At 43.1% G+C, this 17,277-nt stretch overlaps 1 protein-coding gene across 1 annotated transcript in view; it reads right to left on the reverse strand.

Moving 5' to 3' along the window:
- Positions 1-17,277, reverse strand: part of LOC117540965 (caskin-2-like) — a 173,179-nt gene that overhangs the window by 133,962 nt on the left and 21,940 nt on the right. Inside the window, exon 3 of the mRNA XM_034207957.1 lies at positions 95-146. Coding sequence (XP_034063848.1) covers positions 95-146 — 52 coding nt within the window. The remainder of the gene's footprint in view (positions 1-94; positions 147-17,277) is intronic.

The raw sequence follows: 17,277 nt of genomic DNA on the forward strand, positions 1-17,277 counted from the left end.
CCAGTGTTTAAGCTAAGCTAACTAACCATGTCCTGTCAATCACACACATTGACTCCACTGCATTCTTCAGACTTGACAAACACACTCCACTTACCCGTCTGAGTCTTGGTAGTTGATGTTGAGTCTCTTGGTGGAGCCCAGCAGCTCTGGAGACAGACAGAAAGTAAGGGGGGGTGGAAAACATCATTAGTATTTTCATCCAAAATCCCTCTATCCCTAAAAGGTCTTAGGACTTAGGTCTTAGGTCCACACGGAGACGAAACGGAGACGAAAACTAACCTTAGTCGTTTTCAAAAAAGTCTTCCGTCCACACGGAAACGGCTCAAGAAACGTGTCCGTCCACATGAAAACGCTCGCAAACGCTGGAGACGCTGTAGTACATATGCCGGGCCTGTAAGTGGCGCTGTACTTCCGCCACAAAATACACCAAAAGCAGCGAAGAAGACCGATGACGATTATTATTCTATTATATTGTTATTGTTGCTAATGGTTGTGGTAGAGGAGATGTGGATTTTGCCCTAAAATCTGTATCATGGTCAGTAGCGTCTGGAGCACGAACGCAACCCTGTGATCCGCCATTGTTGTTGTTGTTGGCGAAACGCATCAGCAATGACGGTGACGCGGGGGTGAGCAGGAGAGTTGGGGAGAGGCGGGGCTATGGCATCATTGTTTTCAGGAAATGATCGTATAGGGCGTACACACAGAGCCGCAAGCGTTTCGTTCTCAGAGCTACCCACTTTGGGAGCCGTTATCAAACGGTAACGAATCCGTGTTTCCGTTTCGGCCTCTTGTGGACGAACCGTCTATACCAGGGGTATTCAACTAAAATTCAACGAGGTCCAGTTAGAGAAAATGTCCCCATGCAAAGGTCCGGAACATCAAAATGTCTAAGTTGCTTTATGAATTTGTGTGATATATATTGAAGTAGCTGCAGCTTTATCAACGTCTGCATGTAATCAACAACTGACTGACAATCAAATAAAGAAAGTACAATTCATAAACAACAATATTTATTGTCAATTAAGATTGAACTCTACAGATATACAGTAAATACTGTGGATATGTGTAATGTTCCTCTCGGGCTGCATTTAAAAATAAAATAGGAGAGAATAAATAAAATAGCTTTTGAAAATATATGCATCTTAAAAGTGCTTAATTCTAGATAAATAAAATAAAGTGTAGCAGCAGCATGAGTTTCCCTTTTTCTTTGTTAACCGTTTCACATCATGACTTAACAGTTTCTGACGATTATAGAACAATATCAGTCTTTACACATCATAACAATTGAACAGTTTTAAAGTTTATCTTTCTTTCCCTCTTATATTGCAGTCTCTCACTAAATTCAGGGCGAGAATTGAGCTGGAGCTTGTCCTGCCATGAGTTTAGATCTGGGCTGAAATGGTGTCAGGGCCATTCTCATACACACGTGCAGGTGCTCATTGGTTAGCCTCGGTTAGCCTGCCCTGGAACAATATTTAGTTTTAATTTTGATCCTGGTCGACTGATCATATTGGGCTCTGAGACTGCTTATTTTCTGTGACCTCAGTTCTGACTTGAGGGAATGTTTGGTCAAACACTTTGTGTTTTGTCTCATAGTGGCGTTTCGGCACTTTTAATGAGCGCCACGGTCTCTGAACAAATGAGACACACTGGTTCTGTGCTCCCAGTGGGCAGGATGAACATAAATGAGTCCGTCCACTCAGGGTTAAAAGCTCTGTTCTCACTGTCCACTTTCCTCTTCTTGGAGAGCGCCATGTGTAATTATGTGTCTCTCCCTGTCTGCCGCTAACACGCCTGTTCACTCTCCTCTTCGCTTCTCTCCCTGTATCGCTAATTATTCTCTTCACTCACTCTCCTCTCCGCTTCTCTCCCTGTATCGCTAATTATTCTCTTCACTCACTTTCCTCTCCGATTCTCTCTGCCGCTCTCTCGTCTCTTCTTCTGTGTTTCTCTCCCTGTGTCGCTCACTCGTCTCTTTCGCCCCCTGTCGGCAGCGGTTAAAATATAATTGCCCCGTCAAAATTGAAATCCCCTTTTAATGTATTGATTATAGGTCCGGGTGCGTATAGGTCGGCGTCTGGGTCCGGATCCGGACCGCGATCCGCCTGTTGCCGACCCCTGGTCTATACGATAGAGAACGTTAGCGGATTCAACTGATATCGTCTCCGTGTGGATGGGGCCTTACTTGAATAGTTATTTTTCCTACCCCATCATTACCCCTTACTTCAAACAACCTGGCCGGCCAACAGGATGAGGAGCTTTCCTCACCTTCTGCTGCCTCACCCTGCCTCTCTGGATCACACCCTCATGGCAGGTAAATCATTCATAAACAGATGATTCTGCCTGAAAGAAATGTACCATTCCACCTTATTTACACTGCTTCCTTATCACAGCTCTCTGAAATTGAGAGTGACAACCATAGAACACAAGCCTTCCAGGATAAAACATGTACTCTTCCACAGCAGCACTCAGAAATAGTCTGTGGGCATGACTGAACACGTTTGTTTTCCAGACACACTGCTGCTTTCCCAATCGTACTCATTCATACAGCAATCTATGAGAGACAATACTGGAGTTTATAATAAAGTCACTTTCATAAGACCTGCTTCCGAATAACTTACAATGGAGATAATATTTCCTATTATTCACAATGTCTAGTTCAAAACTATTTCCTTAAACTGTTTGACAGCTTTGGCCCAGCAAGTACATGATTAACTATTTCCCTTAGTAACCTCAAGAGATGGCTACAAAGGTGTCAAAGCATACTGTAGTTATATACATTTTTGTATCTAAGGTTGACATTTTGAACTTTTATGACAACGACATCTTCAACATGACTACTAGACTTTTAGACTTCCAATAGCATTCATCCATCTCCCTCCTCTGATGACGGCTGAATAGATTTCTTCTGTCTATCAGAATGAACACAGAGCCATCCACTCAGTCCCACTGTTCCCTCACACTTGGGTGAGGAAAATCACGTGTGTGTGTGTGTGTGTGTGTGTGTGTGTGTGTGTGTGTGTGTGTGGGGGTGTGTGTGTGTGTGTGTGTGTGTGTGTGTGTGTGTGTGTGTCTGTGTGGGAGGGAGGGGTTGTGATGTTTCAGATGTCATCTACCTTTTTATTTGTAATTGAAGGATTACAAATGCAAGCTGAAGCAGTTTGAATATTTTAAAAAACGGGTTTAAGGATGCAAAATATGAAGTAAGCAATAAAATATTTTAAATGGGAGTTTTAAAGCAAATGGCGTTAATGAGAAGGAGTTGAGCTGAAAAACTAAGACCTGACAATAGCTGAACTACAAGTTCTAGTATTTTCTCCTATCATGCTATTTGTAGGCATACATTATGGCTCTCAGATTTATACAAATATATAAAAAGTGCAGATTCTTTGCTGGCCCCGCTCCCTTTTGAGCACCAGGCACACTGTGGACCTTTCGCATTTATCTGATTTCCGCCTCCTCGACTCCTCAGTCCTCCGGTACTGACCCGGAAATCGATTTCAGCGCGCCGTGTTGAAGGACATCTCATTTCTCTAAATGCACATCGGGCATCGAGGATCGAGCATCGAGCTATAACCGAGATACACTGATGTATCCTCCGGAGGTATTTCCGGCAACAGTGATGTTTAAAAGAGTCATGCAATCAACTACAAGGTGAAGTTGCTTTTTATTTCCTGCTTCTTCACACATACTCTCTCCAGGACAGGTTAACTGCTAATTTAAACAAAGACTATTACTTCCAAAACACGTCGCGCATTTATTTCTAAATAAACATTGATTGATTGATTTCTGATAGCAACGTTTCTGATAGGGTGTAAAGCCAGCCCACATTTCTGATAATACGTAATATGGGCAGCAAATCTGGATCAACTCTGTTGTACCCCGGTTTATAGAGGTTTGGGTAAGGAGGAAAAGAGAGAGGATGTCACGACCTCGACACAGGCTGGAGAACCCAAATGCACGACCCAGAGACAAAGTCTTGAATGTAACAAACATTTATATTTAATTTCAAAGAACAAAAATCCCTCTTAACAGAGTAGGTAACAGAGTAGGTATTAGAATAACAAAAAGCGCTCACAAGGAGAAAAAAATAAACCGTAACAAAAAAAGGAACTTAAGATTAACTTAAGTCTACAAAAATAGCAAAATAACAACCTGACTTGACTGGACTCGATCCTCTATTTGCTGAGGCCTGGCATGACCATTTGTGGCAAACAAACAAGACGAACTGACACAGGACAGGGGAAGACAGGACTATTTAAACATGAGGTGAGTGGGAACAGGTGGAAACAATCAGGGGCGGGGCAGACGCTGACGATGGCGGGAAAACACACAAAGGGAGGAAGTAACAGGGCCTGGAATGAGAGACAAGAGGTAAGTACAAAATAAAACAGGAAATGGAAAACAAGACATGACATAAATAGACAGACATGACGTGACGTGAAATAACATGAAAACCTGACTTGACATAAATACCTGACTAGACTTGGAATGACAGACAAAATACATAAACATAACTAACAAATTTGACGAGACACAACAGTGGGTTTTAATTTGTTACACTTTGTGAGTTCCCTGACACACCGGGGACACATATGTATGTATAAAAGACATAAACAAGTGCATTTTGCATGATAGGAGACCTTTAAAGTGGGTTTATCTCTTGTAATTATGAGTGACTCTTTGGGGCTCTTATTCTGGCAAACAACCGTCATCCTGTTTGGCTCCATGCATTCAGTACTCAACATCTGGATAATATATGGCCATGAAATGTTCAAATTGTCTCTGCCTCTCCATATTGTACATGTTATACAAGATTAGGATTGGGAACCGAAACTCGGTTCCAGATAAGAACCTATAAGAAAATGCCGGGTACCGGGTACCCATACAAAATACACAATTTCGGTTCTGCTTAACGGTTCCTAAACGCGGTAGACCCTGTATTCCACCGGGTCCATCTCCGCCGCGGCGCTGCGGTGACCCGGTGGAAAACAGGGTAGGCGGACTGGCCATCTGTGTGTTCTGGAGAATCACAGAACGGCCGGCCGTCAGCGGACCGTTGACGGCCGGCTCGGTATGCTGACGGCCGGCACCGCCCTTAATTTTTTTAAACGGCATCATGTAAGTTAATGGGCGGCGCCAGGATGTTTTTTCTGCAGTATTTTATCAGTTGTTATATGACAGCACGGCGTTGCTAGTTAATTTTCAAAATAAATAAACAAACAATACCAGTGGGCCAAGCACGAGCCTGTTCATATTGTAGCGTTCACCGCTATTCAAGATCACAGATCACTCGAGCCTTCAATGTCGAAAACGTTCTCTTTATTTTCTGGTATTGACGGCCACAGCCACGCCTTACAGAACCAATCAATAGTATAACACTCATTATGACTTTTCCCCACACTCGAACACAACTCCTACCGTCTCGTACTCCCTCCACACACACCGGAAAACGCACACACCCACCAACAACATTGCCTAAATAACTTTACAAATGTACTAAACTGTGCACATGTGATAACTGACATAACTATTAACTTGGACACGCTACAATATTATCATTAATATTTACATTCCTTTGACACTTATAACATTACTTTGCAAGGTAAGCGCAACCAAAATAAGTTTGTAAAAGCAGAATTTGAACACTGTTTCCGTGCTCCTACAATATTGTTGTATAATACCATTACACCCTAAGCGTACAAGTACACAATAGCGATCGTTCACTGTTTCAACTGGCATGCTATGGCATTTAACCTCATCAACACACCGCAAACAGACAGACGCACACACACACACAAACACACACACGCACACACGGATAGCAGGGCTAGACCGGCTCCGTTGGAGATCGCGGTCGTTTACGCTGACTTGTGAGAAATCTTTCCATTTTCGATCTGTGTTCACATACTGAGAATTATAACAACATTAGCCAAGTAACAGTTCACGCTTTAACTTACAACGACCCCTGATAGATCTCGCGAGAATGTGTATAAATATATATATATATATATAGATACATGTAGATTTTTTTATTTGTAAAAATGTCAGTAAAAGCTTAAAATAATAAAGATATTTTTGGTATCTAAACGTTGGACCTCTTTCTTTTACAATTTTGGAATCAAAACGGGGAATCGATAAGAACCGGAATCGATAAGCGTAATCGGAATCGATATTTCAAACGATACCCATCCCTATTAGGGGTGTAACGGTACATATGGGGCCGGAAAAAGAGGGAAAAAGTACCCACTAGCCAGTGCTACGCTATATGGAAAGGCCACCAAAAACTGGCCTGGCCGCTTGAGGACGATTAAGGACGCTTAAACGGGGCTACCCGCTGCAGTGGAAATGCGCCATTAGAGGGCTATGCCAATACTCAGAAGCTGGAGTTACAGTAGGTAACTTCAGTTATATTTCGTATATGGCTTCGCCCTCTAAGGCTATCGCTATTGGGTTAAGGGCGAAGCATGATGTAGTCTGCGCCCCACTGGGTCCGCCTGGTACTAGAAGCACAGACACACCTGCTCAGATAATAACTCATGCCTATTGCGCCATGCGTAATGGCGCATCGCCGTCCCTGGAATATAGCATAACATGAATATTCTCCATGAGGGGACGAAGGCTGGGAACAATACATACCTGCCGCTGTGAAAAAGTAGAGACGAAGGTCATACTTTGCCCAGTGACAAAAAGAGGGGGAACAGCAGCTCTCTGCATGCAGACAGGCAGGAGAGCGCACAGCTGGATCCCTGACATCACTCACTCTGACCAGGCACTCCGTACAAAGTGTGTCAGAGGAAAAAGGAACATCCCTCCTATAATAGAGAAAAAGGGCCGCTCTCCGCATGCCGAGAGGCAGGAGAGAGGCGCACAGCTGGATCCCTGACGTCACTCACTCTGACAAGACACTCAGTACAGGGTGTGTCAGAGAGAAATGGGAGACATAATAATAAATAATAATCCTTATATTTATTATAGCGCTTTACCAATGACTCTCAAAGCGCTTTACAAATACACATTACACATACAGATCATACATGCATGTAATGGTCATCTACTGTGGACAATACCCACAGGAGCAAATTCGGGTGAAGTGTCTTGCCCAAGGACACAACGGCCTGACGCAGTGGGGCGGGAGCGGGTTTCGAACTGGAGTTCCCCAACGCCCCCTTGATCTGATGATCAAACGCACAGACCACTGCGCCACCCGTCCCTAAAGACATCCCTCAAATAAAAATGAATACATGAACAGGGGGAAGACCAAGATGCAGCAGTGCAAATGTCTTCCACTGACATTCCTCCGTGCAAAGCCGTGGAGGAGGAAATTCCTCTGGTGGAGTGCGCATTGATGTTCTCCGGGGACTCCACCCCAGAGGAGACATATGCCTGTGACACAGCCTCACACAGCCCGATCGAGCGCTCTCTATATTGCACAAACAGGCGCTGAGAACGGCGCCAGACCGCCGTGCGCGCCACATAGCAGGACAGCGCGCACAGAGGAGATGAGACGCGGCTTCTTCCTCCGACCTGTGAGGAGGGGGGAATAAGCCCGCCAAGGTGATCACTCTCGACTCTAAAAGAGTTGTGCTGACTTTAGGCATAAAGCCGGGTTAGGGCGTAAAACAGCTGAACTGCCATCTCCTTGGATCCGGAGACATGACGGAGCCACAGAGAGAGCAGACAAATCACTCACCCTTTTCTCTGATAGAGCCAAAAGCAGTACTACTTTGGCTGATAACAGTTTAAGGGGAACCTGGTCTAAAGGTTCAAATGGGGCTTTGCTTCAGTGCGCGTAACACCAAAGCGAATTCCCACTGAGGGACCAGTGTGCGTGGCACAGGTCTGAGTCTCCGTACTCCTCGCATACAACGGCTGCTGCGCTCTGCGAGCCCCTCGGTTACAAATGTAACGTCTGTAAAGAGACTTCCTCCCTGGAGCGAGCAAATAGCAGGTCGTCCAGAGAAAACCACACTCTCATCCCTCCTCTGTGTAGCGGCTCCAGCCTTCTCTACACAAAAATGGGAGGAGCCAGGAAATATCCGAACGGCAGACGATTGTCTGGTCTGATATTCCCTGAAATGAGAAACCGCAGGAATTTCCTGTGTTTCGGGATGATGGGTACGTGGAAGTATGCATCCTTCAGGTGGAAGTGAACCAGTCGTCCTGGTGAACACATTCCAACACCTGTTTGATCGTCAGCATGTGGAATACTGACAGATCGAGGATGTCTCATTGCCCCAGTCTTTTTCGGGATTAGAAAAATAACGGGAGTGAAAACCCCTGATTTTCCTCCCTTTGAGGAACCCTGGAAATATCCTCTTTCAACAGGAGTTCCAGCGGCTCTGATTGGAGCGCAAGACATAGCTTCTGGGAGGACAGGAGTGTTTCCTGTATCCCATTGAACTGTGGGGGGGGGGGAGAGGCGAACTGCAGGGCGTATCCTCTGCTATGAAGGGCCGTGTAGGCCAAAATTCAAACTCACCTCACACACACACTACTGAAAACATCTGGCCTTGCACACACACTACTGAAATACTCTCACATTCACTACTGAACCAACACATCCTCACTCCCAGGTCGGCCTATGTTGACGTTATGTCAAGTCCTGTGTCGGCTTTTTCCAACGCAAGGGGGGGGCCTTAGCGTCCATTTTCAGCTTTCCGGGATGTCCATATGCCTCTATGGACGCTCATGGAAGCACGGCATTAGTTTGTGTCGGCTGCCCTTAAAGGCAATGTGAGCGTCCATTCTCATTGGATAACGGAGAATTGTACACCCGGAAGTAAGTATTCCCCTTACTGTCGATTGATTTTACAGTGATATCTGCACTACTCATCGACTAAAAAACACCAGATTATCCTTGTTAATTACACAACATTGATTGGTTTAAATTGTGTGCAATGCTTTTGTATTTTTCCCCTTCGATTCGGAGAAACAAATATTTTTTCGGAGTAAAGGATGGCAGAAGACACTACACTACCCAGAATCCCCAGCTATCGTTTGGACTACACCATGTGCTCTGTTTGACAAACCCCGTGATAGTCCTCAAGCTCTGTGATTGGAGAGTGTGCTCCGAGGGTTACGCCGAGCCTCGAACGGCAGACTGTCCAAAACTGGATTTGAACGGGACCACCCGCGTCCCCCCCCCCCCCCCCACCCCGTCCCCAGAACTACACATGCTGGCTATTCTGTTTCGCAACATGTTCTCTATCTATGGCACGTCTCTACTGGGAGTTGTAGTTTTAAAAGACGTTTTCGTATTTCCCATAATAAGAAGTTGCCAGTATTAAACTGTGTACATCCCTGGAGGTTTAGGGGATAGGAAACACTCACATTTAAAACATATAATTAATAAATGGGTGAAAATTGCTTGTGCCCATAATGGGCAGCATTAATATATATACACACATGCCAGCTAAGGTCAGAAGAGCTTTATTTAACAGCTGGTCTTATGTTTGTGACCCCTGTTGTTAATTGATAACATCACATTACATTACATGAATTGATAAGCCTGAAACATGCACTTGTCAAGGTTCAGAGGCACATTTTGCAAATATGGCAGTAGCCATCGATCAGCTTAAGATAAGATATACTTTATTGATCCCAAGTTGTAACATTTGCGTTACATCAGCATGTGTAACAGTTGTAAATATGCAGTGGTGTTTATTTGTAAATCATTTAGTATAATCACACAAATTCTGTGTTTTATATTCAACAATTCTGTGTTCTTTATGTATTGATTGTTCAATACCTGACAAGGCCGGAGATGAAATATCTACATACATCTTATAAGAGTATAATACATTATGTATAATATCAGTTAAAATAAGTGCTTCAACATAGTTAACATTGCTGGAGGTATGCACAAATATTGATAGATGTCTTGTAATACACTATTGAGGAACCTGCGACCCAAGTTTTCCATTCAATGCATAACTACACCATAGTTGTGTAGGCCTATATGATATGTCAATAAACCTTAGAAAATCTTGAAATCTTGAAAGGGATGTGCAAAATAGTCATTATATACAGTCTTGAATTAACTATTAGTAGAGAATAACGAGTAATGAATATACTTTATAGGGATCCTATTCATATCTAATAATACAAATAATGAAATTCAATAACATGCTTTAACCACTAGGTGTACCTTTATATCAGCTGTGCACCTTTATGGTGTAAATACAGCCTATCTACCAATTGGATCAAATATAAAAGTCAGCCGAATTAGTGTTGATACTGCAAGGAGACGTATTGTGTGAAAATAAATGTAAGATGTTGTTTAATGGCTGATCTATTTATGATCCACGTCACGTTTTCAGTTCCTCATGTTTGTCTTGAAGTCTTCTCATCAGGGCTCTATAAATACAGAACTACGGCAGATATGTAATATTTAATGCAGCCGAACCGTGTATTACAATGCCGTTATGTGATGACTTTCAAAGAGAAAAGCAAGCACACTCGGAATAAAGTATTTTTTTTAAAAATGTTTTCGGTCTGTTTCCGGTATTTGTTAATGATGTACTGTGAGATGTGAGACTGGAATTGCACAGGGGAAAATAACGTATCTTTAGATGCGGATTTTGTTAAACTAATACGTTTGCGCTTTGGACCAACACTATACATTGACGGGGAAGGGGGTAGCAATAAAGATAACACCATTAAACAGTTACACAACATAACAGAAATAATATCGATAGCAGCGTCCCTAGCAACCACCTTGGTAACAATGAAAACGTTATGGACGCAATTTCCTGAAGTAATCTTCGTAATAACTAGCAAACTAAAGATCATGTACATCCACTGCACACATAATCTGAAATAACAACTCATATTTCTCGCATCAAATGACATCAAAACGCATTTTAATGGCCAAACTAACTTTAAAATAGGCATTTTCCACCGAGAATAAAACGAAGTTCGGCCATGTTTTTTTTTTCTGCAGGGAGACATTTGAAGATCACGTGACGTCAAACAGAGCACATGGTGTAGTCCAAACGATAGCTGGGGATTCTGGGTAGTGTAGTGTCTTCTGCCATCCTTTACTCCGAACAAATATTTGTTTCTCCGAATCGAAGGGGAAAAATACAAAAGCATTGCACACAATTTAAACCAATCAATGTTGTGTAATTAACAAGGATAATCTGGTGTTTTTTAGTCGATGAGTAGTGCAGATATCACTGTAAACTCAATCGACAGTAAGGGGAATACTTACTTCCGGGTGTACAATTCTCCGTTATCCAATGAGAATGGACGCTCACATTGCCTTTAAGGGCAGCCGACACAAACGAATGCCGTGCTTCCATGAGCGTCCATAGAAGCATATGGACATCCCGGAAAGCTGAAAATGGACGCTAAGGGCCCCCCTCTTGCGTTGAAAATGGACGCTAAGGCCCCCCCCCTTGCGTTAGAAAAAGCCGACACAGGACTTGACATAACGTCAACATAGGCCGACCTGGGAGTGAGGATGTGTTGACTGAACACCTCACACACACAATACTGAAAATGAACCTCACACACACACTACTGAAAATTAACCTCACACACTGTTAGAAATTAAAATCAATGTTTTATGGCATAATGTACCTTTAAACATACCGTCAGTTTAAATGCTATTTTATTCTGGAAAAAACCGGAAGTTCTCAATACCAAGCTTTTATTCTGAAAATCCTTCATGACGACATCCGTAACTACCGTCCATTAGTATCATTAAAGTGGCTATTGACGCCGTTAACATGTATTACATACAAAGTTATGAAAGAGACAAGGAGGAGAAAAGGCATGTGAAAGTAAGCAATGAATGTAAAATGTCGAAATCCTCTGTTTAACGCGATATCGGACACAGACGAACGATGGGGGAAGTCCCCTACGGCACTACACTACAGCCGCCAGAGAGGAGGAGCGAACAGCCAGCAAGCGGGAAAGACGAAGGCTTGTGAGCTTTTCTGTACGGCCATCACAGGGAGAGGAAGCTGCAGCCTTTCTCTCCTGACCAGAGGTTGCGCTAGACTTTTTCGCTGCCCGTCATTTTGACGGACAGGATCGTAAAACTTCCGTCAAAATCCAGAATTACCCGTCGACCTTTACACAACTCTGACGAGGGGGGGGGGGGGGAGCATGCTCGTGAACTGTCAACAGGGGGGGGGGGGGGGGAGAGACAGTTCACATGCGCCGTGTTATGCATGGCTGCTGCACCTCGCGGGAGCGTGCACAGCATAAAGCCAAAACTCACAGACATTTCAATGATTTGTACGGCACAGTTAGGTTTGGAAACGGTATAATTTACTTTTTGGAGGGCATGCATAACACGGCATAACACCGGAGCCTCGCTGCGGGGAAACTTTGGCGCTGTTCCGAGTTTGTTCTAATCTGTCAAAGTGACGGACTGCTTTCAGATTTGTCCGTCATTGTTAAAAAAAATCCGTCATAGACGGAAAATATTCTGTTAACACGACCTCTGCTCCTGACTGAACAATATCCTGTTTGTAACATTACCGCGCCATATTTTTAATTAAAGTAACCATTTGAACCTTCTCAGAGACTCCATTTAGTCTCCTTTTAAAGCTTCTCTCCTGGACGCGAGAATAACGAACACAGCATAACAAACACAAAACTGAAAATTAACCTCACACACACACAACTGAAAATTAACCCCACACACACACTATTGAAATACTTTCACATTCACTAGTGAACACCTCGCATACACAACTGATATTAAACCTCACACATGCAACTATAAATTAACCTCACGCACATACTACTGAAATACTCTCACATTCACTACTGAAAACCTCACACACACACACACACACACACACTCCTGAAAAACATTTTACTGAAAGGTTCTCAGTAGGGAATGTGCATGTGTTTCACCTATGTGTGTGTGTGAGGGGATTCTTGCTGTAACGGAAGTCATTGTCATGTAACGGAAGTCATTGTAATGAAACGGAAGTACCAAACTGCTCTGCTAGTGGTCTCTTTGCTCGCCCCGTTAGCTTCATTAGCTCCAGGCTGCTACTCGGACGTGTTTGTTGTTTTGATGCCTGGTGGAGTATTCTTCATTGAAATATTGCACTTATCTTATGGCTCAGCGGTTCAAACAGACCGTCCATGAATGCAGTTTATTCGGTAAGTGAAATTCAAGCACTTTATTTGTTACTTGTCTTTTTAGCTTTTCAGCTAACGAGCGAGACGAAGCTACATGTGCTAACGATGCTATCCGTAGCATACAAGTTCAAACATAATAGAGAAATGTAAAACATTAAGAAGGATTATACTGTAGAACAAAAGGCTTCTCAGTGAGGTTGATAAAATAAGGTCATGCTTGTACATTAGTTAGTTTGCTAGTTAGGTAACTGTATGCATTGTTATTGTTAATTTAAAATAGCTATGCTCGACGATGCAGACAGCTAGCGTCACATTAGTGTTGAAGAGCAGAGTACTGTATGAGATTAACCTCACTATAAGATCTGTGTATCTTAAAAATATGAATCTCACATTTCCAGTTGGTTCCAGAAATAACGTTAACGTAGATATTGCCATATGGTTTGTTGAGCTGGAGTTGATTATTGAAGCTTACTGGTTAACGTTCATCATATTAAACGAACGAACCCAAACGTTGTTGTTTTTACTCATCGGCTCAAAAAACACCCTCTCCAAAATCCTAACCACCCCACCCCCAAGCATCATGATCGACGGCTTCCCTGTATCCTTCACCAGCCAAGTCAAAAGCCTTGGCGTCATCCTGGACAGCACCCTTTCATTTGCACCCCACATAAAAAACATCACCCGGACTGCCTTCTTCCATATCCGCAACATTTCCAGACTCCGCCCATCCCTTTCACAATCCAGCACCGAAATCCTGGTTAATGCATTTGTCACATCCCGGATTGACCACTGTAATGCTATCCTCTCTGGCCTACCCACAAAACTACTCAACAGACTCCAAATCATTCAAAACTCGGCTGCCCGGATCATTACCTGTACCAAATCGTCTGACCACATCACCCCCATCCTCATCGAACTTCACTGGCTCCCTGTTCAGCACCGGATTGACTACAAAAACCTTCTGCTTACATACAAAGCCCTCAACAACCTCACCCCCACCTACCTCTCAAACCTCCTCCAGGAATACACCCCCCTCCCGCTCCCTGCGCTCATCCTCAGCCGGACTCTAACGTAGTTTTGGCACAATTCCGTTGTACAGACCGACGTTAACAGCAGCCCTGTCTGTGCACACGGAGACCGACTCTGTCGTCCGGTGATCTAACCGCCTTCTGGAAAAGCTTCACAAATACGTCGGCACGCAAATGCGCTTTGTGACACAAGTGACGGTACGCATTTCAGATTACGCACATAACCTGCGTACCAGTTATATGTTACCTGTACTACAGCAAAAGTATTCTCCGTCGGGACTTCCTGCAACAACACCACGCCGTTATCTTGATTCTGATTGGCTAGAAGACATTATCAAAGATGTTCTATTGAGAAGACGATCACTACGTGACAAAAGTTTTCAAAACCGTTTCTGGTCTTCGGTATTTCCAGACAAGGGTCTACTGAAATTAATCTTACTAACTGCTGTCTGTGCAATTTACTCCGCGCGAGTTGGCAGACTTTATTTTGCTTACTTTAACATCATTTTTCATGGTGGGGCTAAGCCATTTCTTGGTATGGGTGTAGCCTACCCCAGCCATACCCTGGCGCTGCCACTGGTGGGATGTATGGGGCGGCCATTCTGCACATGCGTTAAATGCGTTAAATATTTTAACGCATTTAATTCAAAAAATTAATTACAACCGTTAACGCGATAATTTTGACAGCATTAGTTTAAATGGATAAAGTAACAACTATAATCAGCTGTCACATTTCAATGTATTTAAGGAAATTATTATTTTACATTGTGAGAATTACTACCATTTGTCTGTAAAAGAGGTTCTTGCAGTGAGACAACCGAACAGCATGACACTACATTTACACTAAGTTCTGATAACAGTTGAAAATTATTTAATAATAACAACATATCGTTTAATGTTGATTAACTGCAGACTGTTCATTCATAATCTGATTATCTTTGTAGTACAAAGTGATGAATTTAAAAAACAGCCGCTTAATAAACAAACACCTCTTTCATAAATAACACACTTGCTCTGCAATAATGTCATATGTTTGATGTTTCTTGTCATTTCTGTTAGGAAAGGACATACCTGAAGGACATGACTGCCTCACCGTTTTCGCAGAGGGGCCAGAAGAAAATGAAAAGCTGATATCAGATTAAAGACCAATACAGGACATTCACTGAGAAACTACACTTTTATTGTGAACAGAAGGTCAAACAGGACCATCATTTGTTTGTGACAGCTGTGCCCAGTATGGGCTCACAGATGCAGTTAGGTGGTTTCTTCATCAGGCCTGGTCCTCCTCCATCAGGCCTGGTCCTCCTCCCAGAGAAAGACCTCTCCACCTCAGTCTTCTCCAGCCAAACCCACAGACAGGACATCCGTCACGCTGAGGTTTCTCCCAAAGTCTCTGCACGCTGTCTCAATTGATCCATACTGTGAATATGAGAGGGGAAAACGTGTGTGTAATAAATGCTTTAGTTTAGACAATAAGAAATATGAAGTTAACTGTAAGGAATGGCTCATTATTTTTTAAATAGACAAAACTATTACTGTATTTCAATATCTCATGTCTGAAATTTAAAAGAAGAAGAGGCCCCAAAAATAAAGATTGGTATATCAATAAATGTAGTTGATTTTGTCTTTTTAATTGTTTAAAGTAGATAGAACTGGTACTTAAGAGTTTGAATACAGTCTGGTTGTGGAGGAGGCACACAGATAAGAGCACTAACTAGCTACCATCACATGTAACTAAGCTTGACTTGAATTTATTAAAAGTATAATTAAGTAACAGCAACAAATCAATAACTAAAATCATGCAAAAATGTGAATCTTTGCTGGGTCCAGTGTTGAATTTACCACATATTGTATATTTTAGAAACCTGAAGGCATTTATAGATTTGTATGCAAGTAATATCCCAAAACTCAATACCTTAGATTATTATTGAAAATGTTGCTGAATAGTTTCATGTTCACTTACCTTAAGCAACGTAAAACGTGCAGACCGGGAGCAACAGATGTAGGTTAGCCGGCTAGCTGGAGTACATAGGTTAGTATGCATGTAGTACCACCCTTGCTAGCGATTCCCTCTCTAGTTTAGCATACTCAGCCTCGTTGTCCCTGGCCCTAGAACCACGATTTTATGGGGCCGTAAAAACTGGGGGGAAATACCCACTAGCCGGTACTACGCTATATGGAAAGGCCACCAAAAACTGGCCTGGCCTGGACGATAAAGGACGTTTAAACAGGGCTACCCGCTGCAATGGAAATGCGCCATAACATACCTTATTCTTACTCCGAGCACTACTTCTGGTCCTCCGTCGCTTCACACTTGCAGAGGGCGATTTCTCAACTGGCCGAACTGGTGTCCTGGTCGGTGATGACACCAGAAAGACCGATGGTACTGCATCTCCATTAAGTAATGGTTGTTCAATAAATCCCATGTTATGTTTCATCATACTCTCAGAGTAGTCGTCCGGAAACTTGAAATGTTCGCTGCATACATGCGCCTGTGGATCTTTCGGTTCGGGCCGGCCACATTTCGCTAGCCACTGCCTCCGAACGTACTTCCTACGCTTACCTTTTGGCAACAGATGGAACCGAGCATTCCGTGGATTGTTCCTATCAGAATTGTGGCAATGTTTCGCGATACAATGAGGCATATTTGAAGAGAGTAACTACAGTAAATAACATGAACATCAACGTGTCCTCGAAACCAAACGCATGGTTTACGTCACGTCCGGTAAAATGGCGCCGCCCACAGTGTTGATGTTATTTCGGTAATTAATCAGTTTAAAATCACTGATAATGTCATCGGATTAAAAAAAAAAAAAGAGAGACTGGCAGAGACTGGTCTGTTTTATCGGATGATAATTTTTTTTAAATGAGTGTCATGAGCATACCATTCCTTTAACAGGCCATTATCCTCTCAGCCTGAAATAACAATTACTTCAATAAATGTTAAAACAAAAAAAGGAAACGTTCTGGCTCAATTAGCTTGTTAGCTTATTGCAGCTGTGCATGTTGCTAGCGGGTTACTTGCTAGGCCACCTCACGAGCTGCGCCAGGTGATGTAAACAAGAAAACCTCGATAGACCAGACCGTCTCAGTTTGTAGACCGCTCGGCCCGGGGTCCAGCGTACAGTGTTGTTTCTCT

The sequence above is a fragment of the Gymnodraco acuticeps genome, unplaced genomic scaffold (genome assembly GCF_902827175.1).
Source record: "Gymnodraco acuticeps unplaced genomic scaffold, fGymAcu1.1, whole genome shotgun sequence".
Lineage (NCBI taxonomy): Eukaryota > Metazoa > Chordata > Actinopteri > Perciformes > Bathydraconidae > Gymnodraco > Gymnodraco acuticeps.